This window comes from Haplochromis burtoni, unplaced genomic scaffold (genome assembly GCF_018398535.1).
Source record: "Haplochromis burtoni strain Fernald_Lab_line unplaced genomic scaffold, NCSU_Asbu1 Contig_47, whole genome shotgun sequence".
NCBI lineage: Eukaryota > Metazoa > Chordata > Actinopteri > Cichliformes > Cichlidae > Haplochromis > Haplochromis burtoni.
In genome coordinates, this window is record NW_024582408.1 from 1,474,440 (window position 1) to 1,491,719 (window position 17,280).

General features: G+C 42.3%; 2 protein-coding genes across 2 annotated transcripts; one reads left to right on the forward strand and one right to left on the reverse strand.

Moving 5' to 3' along the window:
* Nucleotides 1-3,774: 3,774 nt before the first annotated feature.
* Nucleotides 3,775-9,924, reverse strand: LOC102292328. The gene is made up of 21 exons (XM_014333354.2): nucleotides 9,799-9,924; nucleotides 9,660-9,718; nucleotides 9,485-9,571; nucleotides 9,262-9,383; nucleotides 8,957-9,100; nucleotides 8,714-8,812; nucleotides 8,463-8,633; nucleotides 8,060-8,162; nucleotides 7,537-7,751; nucleotides 7,104-7,254; nucleotides 6,805-7,016; nucleotides 6,612-6,726; nucleotides 6,301-6,500; nucleotides 6,112-6,226; nucleotides 5,869-6,038; nucleotides 5,687-5,781; nucleotides 5,352-5,482; nucleotides 4,504-4,693; nucleotides 4,252-4,390; nucleotides 4,059-4,152; nucleotides 3,775-3,896 (listed from the first exon to the last, which is right to left on the reverse strand). The coding sequence occupies exons 1-21, from the start codon at nucleotides 9,819-9,821 to the stop codon at nucleotides 3,826-3,828; spliced, it is 2,706 nt and encodes a 901-aa protein (XP_014188840.1). The 5' UTR covers nucleotides 9,822-9,924; the 3' UTR covers nucleotides 3,775-3,825.
* A 1,372-nt stretch (nucleotides 9,925-11,296) lies between these two features.
* Nucleotides 11,297-15,325, forward strand: kcns3b (potassium voltage-gated channel, delayed-rectifier, subfamily S, member 3b). The gene is made up of 2 exons (XM_014333353.2): nucleotides 11,297-11,728; nucleotides 12,200-15,325. Exon 2 carries the CDS (start codon nucleotides 12,204-12,206, stop codon nucleotides 13,698-13,700), a length of 1,497 nt encoding a protein of 498 aa, XP_014188839.1. The 5' UTR covers nucleotides 11,297-11,728; nucleotides 12,200-12,203; the 3' UTR covers nucleotides 13,701-15,325.
* The last annotated feature ends 1,955 nt before the right edge of the window (nucleotides 15,326-17,280 follow it).

The following is a 17,280-nucleotide window of genomic DNA, read 5'->3' on the forward strand; positions in this document are numbered from 1 at the left end:
GAATAAGGACAATCACTGGCTACAGGGAAAGCCATAAATTGCTTTGACAAAACTTTCATGGACAAACTAAAGTACTTTGCTTGCTCTGACTGCCAGAAAGTGGAGTCAGCATCCATCTTGTGCTTCCAGGGAAGAAGGAGAGGACACATTTACCGCAACACCGGCTCAGACGCCCCCCGCACAGAAGTGGCTTGAGCAGATGGAGATAATGAATGAGTGCTGACGGAAAGCATCTTCTTTAACCTCTCACTAAGGCAGGCAGCCGTTCTCACCTGGCTAAGTCGGCCACGATTGTCCCAATTCCCAAGAAAACTGCAGTCAGATGGATAAATACTAATAACCCAGTCCGCCCATCATCGCCAAGTGTTTTCCATACTCCTTCAAACTCATATCAAGGCTGCTACTACTCTACTGCATATCAGACTAACAGGTCATGCAGTTATAACACCCCTCCATACATCTCTTACACACCTGGATCAACTAGAAAGCATATGTAATGCTGGGATTTATGTTATGATGTTACAGTAGCTCTACATTCCCTAAGAAACAGACTGCCAAATGTCAGACCTCAACATGGTGTCTAACCAGATATTTTCTCTGGATGACATTACCTTGGCCTCTAGTAACACTGAGGAATCTATTAACCAGATATGTCCTTCAACATGCATATCAAACAAATATGTAGGACTGCTTTCTTGCATTTGTGCAATATCTCTAAAATTAGAAACATTTATGACAGTAGGCGGGACTACTGTAATTGATATTATAAGGCTAAAAACTGACAGAAAAGCCTTTGGTTGATTCCAAATGCTTCTGTGAGAGCATATTTCTCTCATATTAGCTCTTATTAATTGATCCTTCAGCTTTCCAGCTTTTCTCTTCTGTGGAATGCTCTCTCTACTTTTAAGATTGGGTTTAAAACTTTCTTTTAAAGCATATAGTTAGGATGGGTTCAGGTGACCCCGAATCCTCCATTAGTTACACTGCTAATGACCTGAGCTTCTGGGGGCATCCCATGATGCTGTGAGTATTTGTTCTTCGCTCTGTGTGTTTAAGATAAGATAAGATAATTCATTGCGCAGTCATACATAGTACAATAGTACAATGAAATTGGAAAACTGTCCTTTGTCGGCACTACATGTAACACAACACGACACGATATGACACATCACAACGCAACACAAACAACACAACACAGTATATTAACTTAGTATAAAAAAGAAGAATAAGTGTATGTGTATTGCACACTGTTATTATTGCACATTAATTATTATTGCACCTTGTTATAAATATAAATATTATTGTTATCGTTTTAAACATTGTTACCTCCCCCTAAAAAGTCCAGGGAGGTATCCAGTCAGGTCAACTATTTACATTGATCAGGGCTATTGCCCTGTTGTAAAAGCTGTCCTTGAGTCTATTTGTTCGGGACCTCAGCAGCCTGAACCTCCTGCCAGACGGCAGCAGCTTAAACACCCGGTGTCCTGGGTGTGTGCAGTCCCGTAGGATGCTGCGTGCCCTCTTGAGACAGCGAGTGCTGTACAGGTCCTTCAGGGAGGGAAGAGGATGTCCAATGATTTTTTGGGCCATGTTGATGACCCTCTGGAGTGCCTTTCTGTGTGCTGTGGTGCAGCTGGAGAACCACACACCGATGCAATATGTCAGCACACTTTCAATGGAGCAGCGGTAGAAGACGGTCAGCAGCTCCTTCTTCAGGTCCATTTTTCTGAGGATTCTCAGAAAGTGGAGACGCTGTTGGGCCTTCTTTAAGACCGCAGAGGTGTTAGAGCTCCATTGGAGGTCTGTGTCTATGTGCACACCCAGAAACTTGAAACTGGAGACCCTTTCCACGCACTCCCCGTTGATGCTGACAGGCTGCAGCTCGGACTTCCTCCTTCTGAAGTCAACTACCAGTTCTTTTGTCTTGGTGGTATTGAGGTCCAGGTTGTTATCTCACACCAATCTGACAGCCTCTGAACTTCAGCTCTGTACGCGTCTCATCTCCCCCTGAGATGAGCCCCACCACAGTGGTATCATCTGCAAACTTGATGACTGTGTTGTCTGGGTGGGAACTAACACAGTCATGTGTGTACAGAGTGTACAGTAGGGGACTCAGTACACAGCCTTGTGGAGAGCCGGTGTTGAGGCTGAGGGCTGAGGAAAGATGAGGCCCCACTCTAACTCTCTGTACACGGTCTGAGAGGAAGTCTCTGATCCAGCGGCAGGTGGTAGAAGGAAGTCCAATTTCCAGCAGTTTAACTATTAGTCTGTCCGAGAGTATTGTATTGAAAGCAGAGCTAAAGTCAACAAAGCGCAGCCTGGCGTAACGGCCCTGCACTTCCAGGTGAGAGATGGTGGTGTGGAGCGTTGTAGCAATGGCATCTTCAGTTGATGTTGATCTTCAGCTCTGTATGCGAACTGGAGCGGGTCGAGTTTGGGTGGCAAGCAGGACATGATGTGACGTCGGACCAGTTTCTCGAAGCACTTCATTATAACAGGTGTTAGAGCAACTGGTCGGTAGTCGTTCAGGCTGCTAATGTTAGTACGTTTTGGCAGTGGGACAATTGTGGCTGACTTTAGGCACGGCGGGATGCAGGACTGGGACAGTGAAGTGTTGAAGATCTATACAACATCTATACGACACTTTGCATTTAATCATTAGTTATTAATCTCTGGCCCTCTTCCACAGTGCGTCTTTCATCCCGTCTCCCTCCCCTCTGACCCCCCTGGTAACGACAGATGGCTGCCACTCCCCTAAGGCTGGTTCTGCCAGGGGTTTCTTCCAGTTAAAAGGGGATTGTTTGACTGTTGGGTTTTCTCTGTATTGTTGTAGGTCTTTACCTTACAATATACAGCACCTTAAGGCTACTGTTGTGATTTGGCACTGTATCAATAACACTGAATTAACTCCAATCCTGTTGTTCCACCATTGAGAGCCTCCTGATAGCACAAGATCAGAAAGATGTGCAGAGGATGGCGAAAGTGGCCTCATTGGAACTACACTACTATGGAAAGACGCACTGGTCGACTGCTCAAGAAAGCAGAGTACTCCGTTTGATTTAATTAGCTTCATTTACCATTCAGGAGCTGCTGAATGTCATTTTTTAAAAAAATAAATAAATTCCAGAGTATTTATGAAGAAATATTTTGAAGTGGAAAAATGCACCCACCACACTACAGAAATCCTAGTTAATGCCTCTGAAAATATGAGTGTGGAAATAGTTCCTGTGGGCTGTAAAATGAGTCACTTTATACTGATGCATTTCGAAGACTACAAATATTTATTGGGCTTTCTAAAGTACAAAAGCAACTTTAAATTATTAAGATTCTAATCAGTCTTTTGGCTACTTTAGGCACCACGTTAGATCTTTCATTTGCATCCTCTGTCATACAAGAACTAACATTCTGGTCTTCCTCCTGCCTGACAGAGCAATTTGTCTCCAAGCTAAGCTGTCCTCCAATCATGTCTCATCTGGCACCCCCCAATGAAAATATTGGCACCTTCATTTCTCCAGCTTTGACTGGAATTTTCGTGAGTGCCACCATCTCAAAACCACACGTCTCTCCATATCATAAACCTTTCATTTGTCTTTTAAGATACATGGTCACTAGTATTCCTCTTGTGAATGCACACTCACCTCTGCAAGAGTCCTTAACCCAAAGAGGTACATTGAATTATGACTTCTCACATAATTTGATAGGTGAGGCAACACAACTGAATACATACTCAGAATTACAGGTAGAAAATCAAATTTCCACATGTAGCAAAGCAGAGGAAAGAACAGACAATAAAGGTGAATTTAAAAAAAAAAAATCTTTATTGTATCAACTCATAATTACTGGTCCAAATGTCACAAATGTTTTTGAACTTTGTTCCTCTGAGATATGTCTTTTACCTGTGGAGAGAAGAGAATGAGGAAAGTTAACAGTAACCAATTTCAGCAGGCTGAGAAGAAAATTAGTCTTAGATGGAAGTACTATGGCACACCATGTTCTCTTCTTTTTCTGGGTCAAACCCTTGAAACAAAGGTTCCATTATAAAAGACCTCATACTATACCTCTTCTGTACTCTGGGTCTGAACATTGCCCATTACAAATGCCACCTAATGGATTTCTGGTATCACAGATCACAACGTCACAGTGGACAAAGACCTAGAAGATGCAAGTGTTTTTATGAGTACAGATTTGCATGTGCAGTTTTCTGAACCATGGATTTTTTTTATATATTCTTTTTTTAACAGGCTGAGTTACCTGAGGACTTAGATCCTCTTCATTTTCAGTAAAGGCAAACATCTGGACCTCAAAGCGCTTTAAGTGAGAGGGATACTGAACCCTAGCATCAGTCCACACTGGATGGAAGACCACATGGTGTGGGTCTGTGTGTGGACAGCTGGACAATTTCAAAGATACATTAAAAAGTTAAATTTTGTCCCCCTACCCCATCCTTGCATCAGTATGAAGGGAGAGCTTATGCTAATACGCAAACACCAGCCTGAGCGTTACCCGTTTATGATCAGATCCCATCTGGGTTGGGACATCTTGTCCTCATCCAATGTCGCCCAGCAGTTCTCCAGCTCCAGTGATACTTGAGGATTTATTGCACTCATGAGCTCCACCTCAAAATACAGCGGCTGCTGGAGATGTTTCATGATGGGAGAGTCCTCGAGTCTGTAAAACTCTCTGAAGGAGTCGTCTAAGTGCAGAAAGACAGCATGAATTGACATAACGACAGGAGGCTTTGAACAATATAATCAGCTCAGGACATTGAGGTTTTTCCCCTCTCACAAATGCTGCATATACACCCGCCAATTATGGCCATGCACGGACCTACTTACTTGGGAGCTGCCAGCTCCCAGAACAAATTCCTGATTTGCTTCTTGCATAAAGCTCAATATCCAAACTTTCTGGGATGTTAGAATAAAAACTAAGATTAGTTAAGGCTTAGCTACTTTAATGAGAGCTGCGACTAGGGATGAAATTCAAAGTAGAATGACGAAAACTATTTAATACCAACTCCTTACACGCAATAGACAAGGCATTTTAGATTATAGGAGCTCCTGGAGTAAAAACCATTGAAGCTGATGGTCAACATTAAGCAGGAAAAATTAGCCACATGCTGATGACAGCAACCTTTAAAGTCTGAATCATCTAGTTGCCAGAAATTTTAAAATGTTTTCAAAAACTATCAGATCTTCTAGAGATAAAGCAGTAAGGTTTAGTTAGTAAAGGTAGTTAAAGATTAATTTGAAATTGCTTAATGATTTGAGGATGACTTCCAGTTTAAGGGAGAAGAATCTTAAATCTCTCCAGTGCTGGAGTTGTATTTGTGTTGTGGAAAAATGAAATCATACCCAAAGAAAGTCTCATTGCCACTTGCAGCTGGCCTTTTGCATTTTCAGCATATGGTTCACTCCTGCGAGGTCTGGTGTGGAAGGACACAGCGTGGGTTGTGTTGAGGTCGTAGTAACATGAAACCTTTAGCCTAGAAGACAAGCCATGAGATTTGAATGCAGTCAGAAGTGCAAAGACCAGAGAGAAAAATTCCTACAGACACTCATCTTTGTCTCAGGATCAAAGATTGAATAAGGGATAACGCAAAGCTGAAGGAGTCCATTTAATCCAGAGATTCAAGTTACTTTTAAAAACTTTAGTCTCCTAATTTTCCTAATAACGATCAGACACTCACGCAAATTCTGCTTCCTCAGAGTCTGATGTACTTTTTGTTTCGAGGTCATGTGGCACAGAGATGTCATTTTCGTAGAGCATCGCATTGGGCAAAAACTAAGGGAACAAAGTTAAAGACAATACATCAGATCAGCCTGAGCATTAATAGTCTGTATTAGTCATGAAGTTGTGCAGTGACAGTACCTTTCTGGTAGTCCCACAGGAGTTAGCAGTGAAGACAAAGTAAGCGTAGCGGTCATCACTGTAGACTGGACCGCAGGTGGGGTCGAGCAGCGTGAGCTCACTGGGGTTCAGGCTGGGAACAGACTCCAGTTTCACAGCCAGAGTGGTTATGGTACCATTAGGGAAACACTCTGAAAAGAAAAGTTTAAAACACTCAACTCGAACTCTCCAATGAAATTTAAACAACAAGAAATCCAAACCAACCAGTAAGCGGTGAGAAGAAATTGCAAGCCATCGAGAAGTCACTGATGGGCACGTTAGATTCTGGATCCTTCAGGATCACGTCAATTCTGGTCCTAATGGAAGTTGGTGTAATAGCCTGAAACATTGTTCAAGTTAGAGCAAGCAGGACATTAAACAGAAGATTCTCATCTACAGCAAAGCACAAAATACCTCAAACTCAACATCAGGGGCTGCAAACGGCACAACAAGATTGGAGTGAGTTCCATTCTCCATGTAGCCATACTGCTGAGCCAAACCTGGTGTCAGCAGTCGCTTTCCCACCATGGTATGAAAGTTGAAGTCTGAGGTTCCATGTTCCACAAGGACATAAAAGTTCTGGTAATCACAGCTTCCAGAGACAGAAGGAGGAACTGCAGATAGATTAAAAAGGCATCAAGAACCCTGGCCTGCAGCTGGTGCAAGGTCATGACAAACATTTCAGGCTTGCGTGTTTACATTTGTATATAAACAGCCATACAGACCCTTGTCTTCCAGTGTGGCTTCCAGGTAAACCGTGTGAGAAAATGGAGCAAACTCATTCAGCACCAGCAAACCAAAGGTCAGGTGAAGAGAGTAGACTATAAATCCCATTCCTCTCTGTAGGGAAATGGAAAGATTAGCAGTTAAATTAAATGTGCATTAATATTCTGCCCCCAAGCTGAAATTAAATCTTACCGATTGTAGCACGGCAGGGTCTGTGAAGGGCACTTCAAGTGTAAAGACTTTCAAGCTGCTGTTAGGGGACACATGCTCTCTGATGTTAAAGCCTCTGGCATGGCACTGTGCTATAGTCAAAACCTCAGAGGGGAAGGTGATGTTCATCAGCGCCACGTCAGGAGCAAAATGCCCAAGCACCAGCTTAAACACTTGCTGTTTCGGAACAGTCTCTGTAGGGACGAGAGAAGAGGAATTCAGTGAGCTTGCACTTTACACAAATCATCATAATATATGATTAGTGGGATGGTGAGACTCGCCGTCAAAAACTTGAAGATTCAGTGACAACAAAGGCGTCGTGATGGGAAACAAGACTTTGTATCTTGTGTCTTCTCCATCTTCAGTCCAGAGCAACTCCAGCATGGGTTCGATTGTATAGGAGAGGAGATACCGATTTCCCTGGATATGGCTCTGTTTATCATTTTAAAACCAAGAATTTGTCATTATAACTACTCCTAATGGAACATATTTAAAAGCAGAACAAAAGCTGTAATAATTCTTTAAAAGATTCCTGCTTTAATGCTTGTAGAGCAACTCTTTTGGAGGCTCAGCTTTGGAAATGGGCCCTCATTTCACAGTGAGAAGTGGCTTTTACTACTTTGCCATCTTAAAAGGCCAAGGAAGCCATTTATCAGTATATACACACACACTTGATACAAATCTTGATTTCTTATAAAAACAACTGCCTTTCACCTTAAAGTATCCACCGTCGGCCCCAACAGGAATCTGAACAATGATGTACGAGTCGTCGGTAGACAGCTTGGCCGGCATCTGAGTAGGATCAAGCGTCTGACCGTTGATTCCTAAGTACACCTCCAAGAGCTGAACCCGCCCAGAGGACATTAAGGGGTCAATGCGTTGGGGCAGGCGCCAAGTGATCATGGTGGGCGTGAAGGAAACACTATGACCTGCACATAAGGCATAATATGAGGCCAAAACAGACACTACTATAGAGGATTTAGAGGCTACAAGGTCTGCTGGCAGACAACTTTGCTAACAGCTTAGCATTTCTAAACCACACATGCATACAAGTCTTCATCTTAAACCTGGGACAGACAGCAAGTTAATATTTCTAAACGTCCAAATGCATCACCACCCTAGGAATAATGAAGACTAGAAAAAACAAATTTGCAGATTTAACTGTTAAAGTCTTCAGGTTTTAAACACAAGATGACACAGGCTCCCTGCAGCTTTCACATGGTTAGAGTTTAATTACCGTCCAGCACTGGACAAGCAGCTACAGCATCAACTCGAGCAGTCAGCCACTGCTTCTCAAAGATAGTCGAGGTTTTGAACACCTTCATGGGCACCCCTGCTACCTGCAGGGTGAGATAACATTTAATACATTGAAGATAAAGCATGTGTGCAAAACAGCAGTTCGTTAGAATGTGGAAATGTAGGCTAATGGGCCATATGTACTTTATCTTGTCAAATGTCAGACCGTAATAAGTTTAAAACTGTAGTCTGATCATATAATGAATCTAAATCCAATTGGTTACTGACTGCAAGTGTGAGCCATCTAATGGGCTACAAGTACTTTAACCAGAGTCTGTCTGTAGAACAAGATGCCAGGTCATGTCAGGCATGTGTGAAAAGCATGCGATCTGCAGTTTACTCACAGTCTGGGTGTACGTTGCCAGTGCAGACTTTGAACTCCGGAGAATCACCCTGGTGGGAGTGTTTCCTACCCCGTACCCCCTTTGGTGGGCCTCAGTCGCCTGCATGATCCTCTCCTCAGGTGTGAAGAACACAACTGTTGTGATTATGTATCCTGCGTCTATGGGGCGTTTCTGTAAGGCAAACACCAAATCGTGACTTTACATGCAGAGATGGTGTCTGAGAATAGACTAGAGGCCAAACGAGCTCCAACCTCTGCGGCTCGTCGAGTAGAAGCAAACTCCGGACTGCCCTGTTGCTCTGAATATGCAGGAAGGCCATAATCATCTGCAGCTGCCCTCTTCACGGACACCTAGAAACAAGACCCTTCGAGTCAATGATAAACCATCTCTCACCTCTCTATGAACCGTTTTAGCCTTGATGCTCTTATGGGCTATAGCACCACTGTCATATAGATGGGAACATGACCACAGAAGGTTTTGCTGCAGGCACTTGCCTCCATATAGCTGTGGTCACAGACGATTTCCCTGAAGGCCCAGGGAGTGTAGCGGCACGTTTTAACCACCTGGTACACCTCGTCTTCAAACAACTGGTTTCCATGCAGTCGAAGATGCAAAGCAGTGGTGAATTCTTTATCGTCCTACAAAAAATATTTTAAAAAAAAGAAAGAAAGAAAAGTTAATACTAGAAGCATAGGACACATTGGGTGCTTTGAAAAAAGAAGAACACACACACAAAAAAACAAAAAAAAAAACAACCAAACAACCTCTAATAATTCTGTCTTTATCTTTGTTACGTTACCACATTGTGAGCAAAACAGTTTTGAAGAGAGGCATAAATCAAGGCGTTTCCCAGCAGATCAATCTTCACACTGATGCCACACTGCGAGGCTAAACTTGGCGTAAGAGGAATTGCAGTGTTATCTGAGGAGAGGATAAGGAACACAAAAAAAAAGAAGAAAAAAGTGGGAAAAATTAAGCTTTAAGAGGCAAGAAGCCAAAGAAAAAAAATTTTTTAAGCTTACTCATGACGGCAGTAATTTTCATAAGATTTCCTCCAAGTGGACCAACATCCACACGCATCACATTCCCCAGACACTGAGCGGTGATATCTGGAAATAAAAATTGACGTGAGTAAGTAGGCAGTAGTTTGATTAAGTGACATTTTTAGGAAAAATTTAAAAAATAAATAAGACTTACTTAAAGGGGGCCTCTTTTGAGCCTGTGTGTTCATAACAACTGCCAAAAGAATGAACCACCTGAAAAAAAACTTAGTCAGTTAAAGACAAAAATCTGAAAGTTTGACTAAAAAGGTTCTTAGAAAAATAAAGCTACAAACCCCAATCCTAATGAGTGACCCATGGCACAAGAGGTGGGGAAGTGGTAATCTTAGTGTCTCTGTTTTTGCCGTTTTTAAAGAAGTTTGTAGGGGACCTAAAGGCACCTCTTTGGGTAAGATGAGGGAGGTTGCAGCCACACACAGGTGGATCTCGTTGGAGCCTGATGAGGTTGATTGGGTGGAAGTGAGTTTTAACCAGAGCTGCAAAAATGCTGACGGCACTTGTACTGGAATTAAATTCAAATATGCTTGTCCAACCAAATGAACTGTTGTAAAGTAAATAATTAATAAAATGAAGCATGTGTGTTTGTTTTGTTTTCTTATATACTGAGAATTCATCCAAACTCTGAACAGCATTTAAAAATTAAAAGTTATAGTACAAAACCAAAGCAGAAATGAATTTTAAAAAGGCAGCAGTGTTTTGTACTATTGCTAATAATTGCTGGTTTGACGTTCTTCAGTTGAGGGAGCAAGTCTATGTGAATAAAGTAAAATAAAAATGAAGGTGTGAGATTTTTCATACAATCTTCCAATAACCCGCCGAAGTTGAAATGAGTGGTGCCAATTCAAAAATGTCACAAATTCATTTTGACTTTTTCTAAAACCAATTAGAAAAAGTCTAAATGAAGTTGGGGTCTTGAGAGGTGCCACTGAGGTCAGAAGATTGTCCTTGTGCAGGTTGTGAGTTCATGATGGTTGCGCCACAGAAGAGCAGAATAACTATAAACTTCTGTAGCCCTGAACTGTTGTAAACAAATTTATTCAGAAAGCAGATAGATATTAAAATGGCAAATTGAGTTTTTAAGTCCTAAAAGAGCAGGAAGCACTCAGGAAATCCCCTGTGCTTTTAGGAAGTGAAGAAATTGATTTTATGGTTATGATTTCACTGCTAAAAATCAAAAATTAAAACAAACAAATATACTTCAGACAAATTATCATCGAATGCACCATAAAATATTATTATAGTTAATTTAGAAAGCATGAAGTAATTTCATATTTCTGTATTATTTAGGTTTTCATCAATCCCCCTATTTATTGTTTAGTTCATTTTATTTTATTATTTATTTTCCTCCACTAAAACATTATTAATTAAACTTAAAAAAAAACATACCTTAAGTAAATACTTATACAATCCAGCAATAAAAGCAAACAAAATAAATTATATCAGTTTTTTTTAATGCCTGCATTAATTTATTTAAAAAAAAATTTCTATAGCATATGCATTTATTGTGTCAAATTTTTTGTGCTTCTTAACCTTGGCCGTTTTGGTCTTCCGTATCGCACACAGAAGTTGTGGGAGATGCTGAGGTTTCTTTCTTTGAGGGGATAAAAAACACGGAGTTTGGTAAGTTATAAAACCTGATTTATAAACGTTGAACAGCAGCTGTTTGATGAGTAGCGTTTTAGAGTCTGGTTTGGCAGTTCGCCTCCCGGCAGCGCTTTCTCAAAGTGGATTCAAATGCCATTTATTAGTTACTTCGCTCTCTGCAGCCAGTGCGCTGTCTCCGCGCTGGTTCAACTGCAGCTGTTTCACTCAAATACAGAACAAGTGAGGTTTGTAAGGGACATTGAGCACATCTGAAGTGACATTTAAAGAGTGAGTAAGTGATAGCCCAGGACAGAAACATAATAATTTTGGAGGCTCTTTTAAAATAAAGCGACTAGGTTACATACGTTATAAATTTCTCAAGAGGTGTTCCCAGTCTCTCGCTGCCCTCTCCTCTCCTCCCTCGCCCCTCCCTGTTCCCTAGAAAAGGGAACAAACTGCCTCCGTGCTTCTGTCCCGCCTCCAGCTCTTCTTGTCCCGTCCGGGGAGCTGCGGCGCCTCACTCCCTCGCTGACCTGCTCTGTGCGGCATTTCAGGAGAAGATGAAAAGCAAAACGGCAGGATAAAAGTTCTTTTTCATGGAAAGAAACGCTCCAAATACAGGTATGTTTTTCTACCTTTGCATTAAGACCCTATAATTAACAGACTTATCAGGTCCTTATTAACCAATTTAAAAAAACAAAAAACTTTAATTTGAAAAACTCAGCTTCACTTAAGTGTCTAGAATTCAACTGTTTAAAAATATCTACACAAAAATGTAGACGAGGGCTGGAAATCAGTTTGTAAAATGATATTTTTCTAGTGGTAATCCTGTACATGTGACAGCACCTCATGCCTCTCTGCTCTCTCAGTATAAGCCATTTCCTGTGTGTGCTGTATTGATCCCCCTCCCTCCTTCCGAAGACTAATGTATTCTACAAACAGTGCAGTCAAATGTGTCTTGATAGAAACCATCCATTTAAACGTTACAGTTAGTCTTCACTGGGGAATCCTTGTGGGCATTTTAGTTGTCATAAAAAAAAGACACAAAAAGTCTGCTAGAATGAACTGACTTCTCTGTAAATGTCTTTTCAGGATCATGGGGTATGGGCAAATCCTCCACCGGCGAGGGGATGAGGAGGACCAGGTCCACCTCAATGTGGGAGGGGTACGGCATGAACTGGATCCTGATATGGTGCTCCGCTTTCCTCACACGCGTTTGGCTCGTCTGCTGTGCTGCCAGAGCGAGGCGGCAATCCTGGAGCTGTGTGACGACTACAGCCCGGCTGAGAAGGAGTACTACTTTGACAGGAATCCTCGGGTTTTCCTGTGCGTGCTTAACTTTTATCACACGGGACAAATCCACATGATGGAGGAGTTGTGCGTTTTTTCTTTCTGTCAAGAGATTGAGTACTGGGGTATCAAGGAGCTCCACCTCAGCCCCTGCTGCAGCAACTGGTACCACGAGAGGAAGGAGTACATCGAGGACAGAGACTGGGACATCAGGAGCGAAGACCAGCAGGAGCCGAGCTTCGACTCCTCGTTTGAGGAGCTCTCTGCTCTCGATAAAGACCTCGCCAAGTTCAAAGGGGCCTGGTGTGCAGAAATTCGCAGCTACATGTGGCTCAGACTGGAGGATCCGGGTCACTCGAGAGCCTCGAAGATCATTGCTGTGGCTTCCCTCAGCGTGGTGTTGACCTCCATCGTTGCCATGTGTGTTCACAGCATGCCAGAGTTTCAGCGTGTGGATGACAGTGACAGGCCCATCGAGGACCCCGTGCTCACTAAACTGGAGGCGGTTTGCATCGTCTGCTTCTCCGCAGAGTTCATAATCAGGTTAATTGTCGCGCCCTCCCGACGGAAGTTTCTCGGAAACCCCTTGAACATAATCGACGCCGCTTCGATTTTGCCGTTTTATGCCACTTTAGCTCTGGAGACCGCCGACGAGGATAGCGCAGAGGAGAACGAGGACATAGAAAACGTGGGGAAAGTGGTGCAGGTTCTGCGCCTCATGCGGGTTCTCAGAATCCTCAAACTGGCTCGCCACTCCATCGGACTGCGAGCGCTGGGGGCCACCGTCCGCCACAGCTACCAGGAGGTGGGCCTGCTCCTTCTCTTCCTCTCAGTGGGAATCTCCATCTTTTCTGCTCTCATCTACTTCGCGGAGAAGGAAGAGGACACCGATTTGGGGACAATACCTTCAGGTTGGTGGTGGGCCACAATCACCATGACCACAGTCGGCTACGGGGACACCTGCCCCGTGACGGTGGCGGGGAAGATTGTGGCCACCGTGTGTATCATCTGTGGCCTGCTAGTAGTGGCTCTTCCCATCACCATCATCTTTAACAAGTTTTCAAAGTACTATCAAAGAAACAAAGCCATGGAGGGACAGTGCATCACCAAGCCCGAAAGACAAGACCCAGAACTCCCTCATTACAACATCAGGGAACTGTTAACGGGAAGCGTGTACCCCTTTATAGGAAGCATCGCCTTTAGGAACAGTGGGAGCAGCGGAGGGGACGATACGGACGCCTCCAGTCTCCAGGACATCGAGGTGTACGATAATGACGCTTGTGAAAATGGAGCAGCCAAATGAGATTCCTGCCATTTCACCGAGCATCACTCCCTTTATGACTGCGAGTCAGTCTCTGCCTCTCGGGGCAGAGTGCTCCATCACTGACCCTGCCTTCCTGCACTGTCTTCCCCCTGCAATTTGACAGAGAAATATTGTGGCCATGAAGTTTTTTCCCTCCTCTATCTCTCTCTCTTTCTCTCTCTCTCCCGCTCTCTGTCTACAGGGGAATAGCTGTGGCTGAAATATACAGCGTCGCTAAAACCGGGAAATCTAAAGGGAATTATCTGAACCTTGCTCAGAGGTTTGAAAGCCCATTTTCTGCTTGAGAAAACTGCAATGATGCATGTAGGAGGCCATAATGTTAATGTTTTTCAAAGTAATGTCCTTTATTGATTTCCTGCTTGCTGAAAAGTTCAGACAGAGAGTTTTCCAAATGCAAAAGTCTAGGATGACAACAGCACAGTTTGATGTTTAAAAATGGCGTTATAGATCTCAATGTTGGCTGCATGACCAAAAATAAGTGCATTTTGAAAGAGAGTAATAAAAATAGTAGAATTAGGCACAAAAATTGATGAAGAGAGGTGTCACATTCCTCTCAGAGCACCGTGGAAGTCGCTGATGTGCCGGGTTTTTATTTCGTTTTTGTTCGTTTTGGACAGTTCTGGCATCTCGGGGAAAGGGGAACTCATGTGGACATGAAATAAAACTCACAAGACAGGTGCTGCTCATTTGTGCCTGTTCAGATAAGCTTAAGATTCAGGCGTTTGCATTTATTTCTTCTCGCGAGTTTAAACTCACATCAGGTAATCAATGTGTCGAATTAAATTTTTGAGGAGTGCAACACTTTGAAAATGCAAGGAAACCTTCTTTTTTGTGGTATTCTTCAGCCTTATCTCTCCCTGAATGTATTGATCTCCTGTCCCCTGTTATAATTTCTGCTTGGATGGACGCTGCCCTACCAAACTTTTCTCTGCAGGCGTCTAAAGGTGCTCATGCAGCTGAACGGAAACAATTCAAACATGAATTTGATGGCGGTTGAGGAAAAAACATTTAAAAGCACCTTAAAAGGCTGCACGAGAAGCCGGTTTCTGTTCAAACACACAGACTAACTGAGGCTTAACCTGAACAGATAAACGCCATTATCGTCTGATTATTCCTTAGAAGTAAGAAATGAGTTTCGATCACTTGGTTTCGTGTATCAGGTGTGCTCAGTAACCAGATTAGCATATTGCTTATTCCACACTTTGGGTTTATTGCCTTTGTCAGTTGCATTTTATTGTAATGACAGAACTGGCGCAGACACCTACTGATTATCAATAAATTTACATGCACAAGTGAAGAGCACAGTTGATGGCATACAGTACGTGACAGTGCTTTTGCAGGCATGCATGCAGTGTGCATCCCTCCATAGGCACGACTGTCCGTATTTGTCAGGATATCTTTCTAAAAAACAAACAAAAAAAACCATGTGAGGAGTCACCACATGAATAAAGGGAAATATTGGATGATTTCTGCTCTCCGTTCAATTCTTGTTTGAACTGCTCACACCTCATGCCCTTCACTGAGAGGTCACAGTTAGACATCATTCACGTTAAAGCCCCGAAGCATCCGCTGCAACAAAATGAAAGGAAGTAACGATCTCATACATTTGAGGCACTGTTAGAATAATGGTTACAATAAAATGGTAGTGCTGCTTTTCTGAAATGTAGATTGCTGTGAATATTGCGCAGTGATAATAATAAGGCACAACACCTCTCAACAGAGTAAAATACTAAAGTCGAGGTTCCGTTATTCGGCCACGATACAATTTCTTATGACTTCTTGATGCAGATAAAAATGAACATCAAAAGAACACTAAAAGTTTTTGTAAAAGAGACTTTTTATACGACTGAAAAACCTGTACACACTCATATATGTCTTTACACTTAGTCGGTGAGGACAATATTTAATTGAAAACCAAATCTGTAATCTTTATTCAGTGTATGTGTGAGCATGTATATCTCTGTATGTGTTAAGAAATCTGCCCCAGGACATTCAGCTGACAATGCAACACAGTTGGCAACAGATAACTGCACAGATATCTGTTCCTCACCATTACTCACAGCCCTGTGGCTTCTTGGGCTTTGGTTTTGAAGAGGGAAGTGGATTTCAATATCTTGTATAGGCTTCCTATCTAGCCCATTTCCCATAGCAGGTGGTGTCTCTTATCTATTTATTAAGTTTGCACTGTAGCATGACAACAGTTGCACCTAGGTTCAAATGTTTAGTTGATGTTGCTCTTACGTTGCACATATTCCTGCAAGCATTTCCATTTCCAGTCCTCAAATAATTCAAATATTACAGTTTTTTATTTTAGTGTAAATGCCTGGATGCCAGAAAGTTTCACAAGAAAGAACCGGCTGCCAGAAGCCAAACAGTTTATTATTCAGCACCAGTCTCATAACTGTTTGCAGATGCTTCCATTTTTTTTATGTAGACCTTTATACTTCTGTATTACTATTTGGACTCCTTCCCTCAAAGGTCAACACAGTAAAGATGAACAGTTATAGAGACAGAGTGCAGTGGAGTCATGGCTTCTACTGGAGGAGAAAATTGCATGTGCTGGTAAAAATGATGGATACCTCAAAACTTCTGTGTGGTGAGATCAACTGGAATTAATTGTTTATAAGCTGAAAAATGAAGCCTTTCATGAGGTGACATCGGGTGCTTTTCAGGTGGGATTCAGAGGGATTCTGATCTACTGGATTGCTACTGATTGTGTAGCAGAAAGCATTTTATCCTCAATAAGCCAAAAATGAAAATTTGTTAAAAGTGCCTTAGTTAATTACAGTAGTAATAATAGGTTTCATATGTATAGTTGGATGTCAGCTAACTATATATGAAGGGTGTAAACAGAGTGGCAGCAATGTGGTGATGAGAAATTTCAATGAAATTCAGCAACTTATAGCAATGACAGACAAAACAACTGACCGACAGACTTAGTATAAGGTGGATATATCAGCCATCGGTTAGTGCAGACCTGTCATGAAGCCCTGACCTGAGTGCTTTAGATGTTTTGAAACCAAAGGATGGATTAATGAGCGCTAACCCTGGCTATTCCTCCTTTCTGACTCGTCATGATTTACAAAATGAACATCATGGTTTATTCAGTATGACCTGAAGGTAGCGACTGAGCCTGTAAAGTTATATCACAGAGCAAGAGAGCTGCAGACGTCTATACAAGTGGAAGTCTTTCTGCAATCAGAGCAGTTGAACTCTTCTGGCCATTGTTAGGTGGTTGCTCAGCAACGTGATGATAATACGTCGTGCATATTTCAAATTTTGTGGATATAAATTAGATGTTAGTGTTATGACTATAGTACATGCTTAGAAGCTACACATGGGTCATTTTAGCCTGTTGGTTGGTGGTCGTTTATGCTGCCTATACTGTGAGGTGAGCTGGTGAAACTACTAGCACTGGGAGTAAGGAGAACCATTGATTGACATATGATGGCGTGCTGAACATTAGAGTTGAAGTTGATGTTCATTAGTGGCTTTATGATATATGATGATGAGCACTTTAAAAATGGACAGAGCCATAGGCTGACAACGCAAAACATAT

Bases quoted from the DNA above. Each gene is read 5' to 3' on its own strand.
- LOC102292328 (XM_014333354.2), bottom strand. From the start codon at position 9,821: ATGGGTCACTCATTAGGATTGGG. The intron at 7,017-7,103 runs GCGAGTCTCACC...TCGTCCCTACAG, and splicing joins GAATCTTCAAGTTTTTGACG to AGACTGTTCCGAAACAGCAA. The intron at 6,727-6,804 runs GTAAGATTTAAT...ATTTCCCTACAG, and splicing joins ACCCTGCCGTGCTACAATCG to AGAGGAATGGGATTTATAGT.
- kcns3b (XM_014333353.2), top strand. From the start codon at position 12,204: ATGGGGTATGGGCAAATCCTCCACCGGCGAGGGGATGAGGAGGACCAG.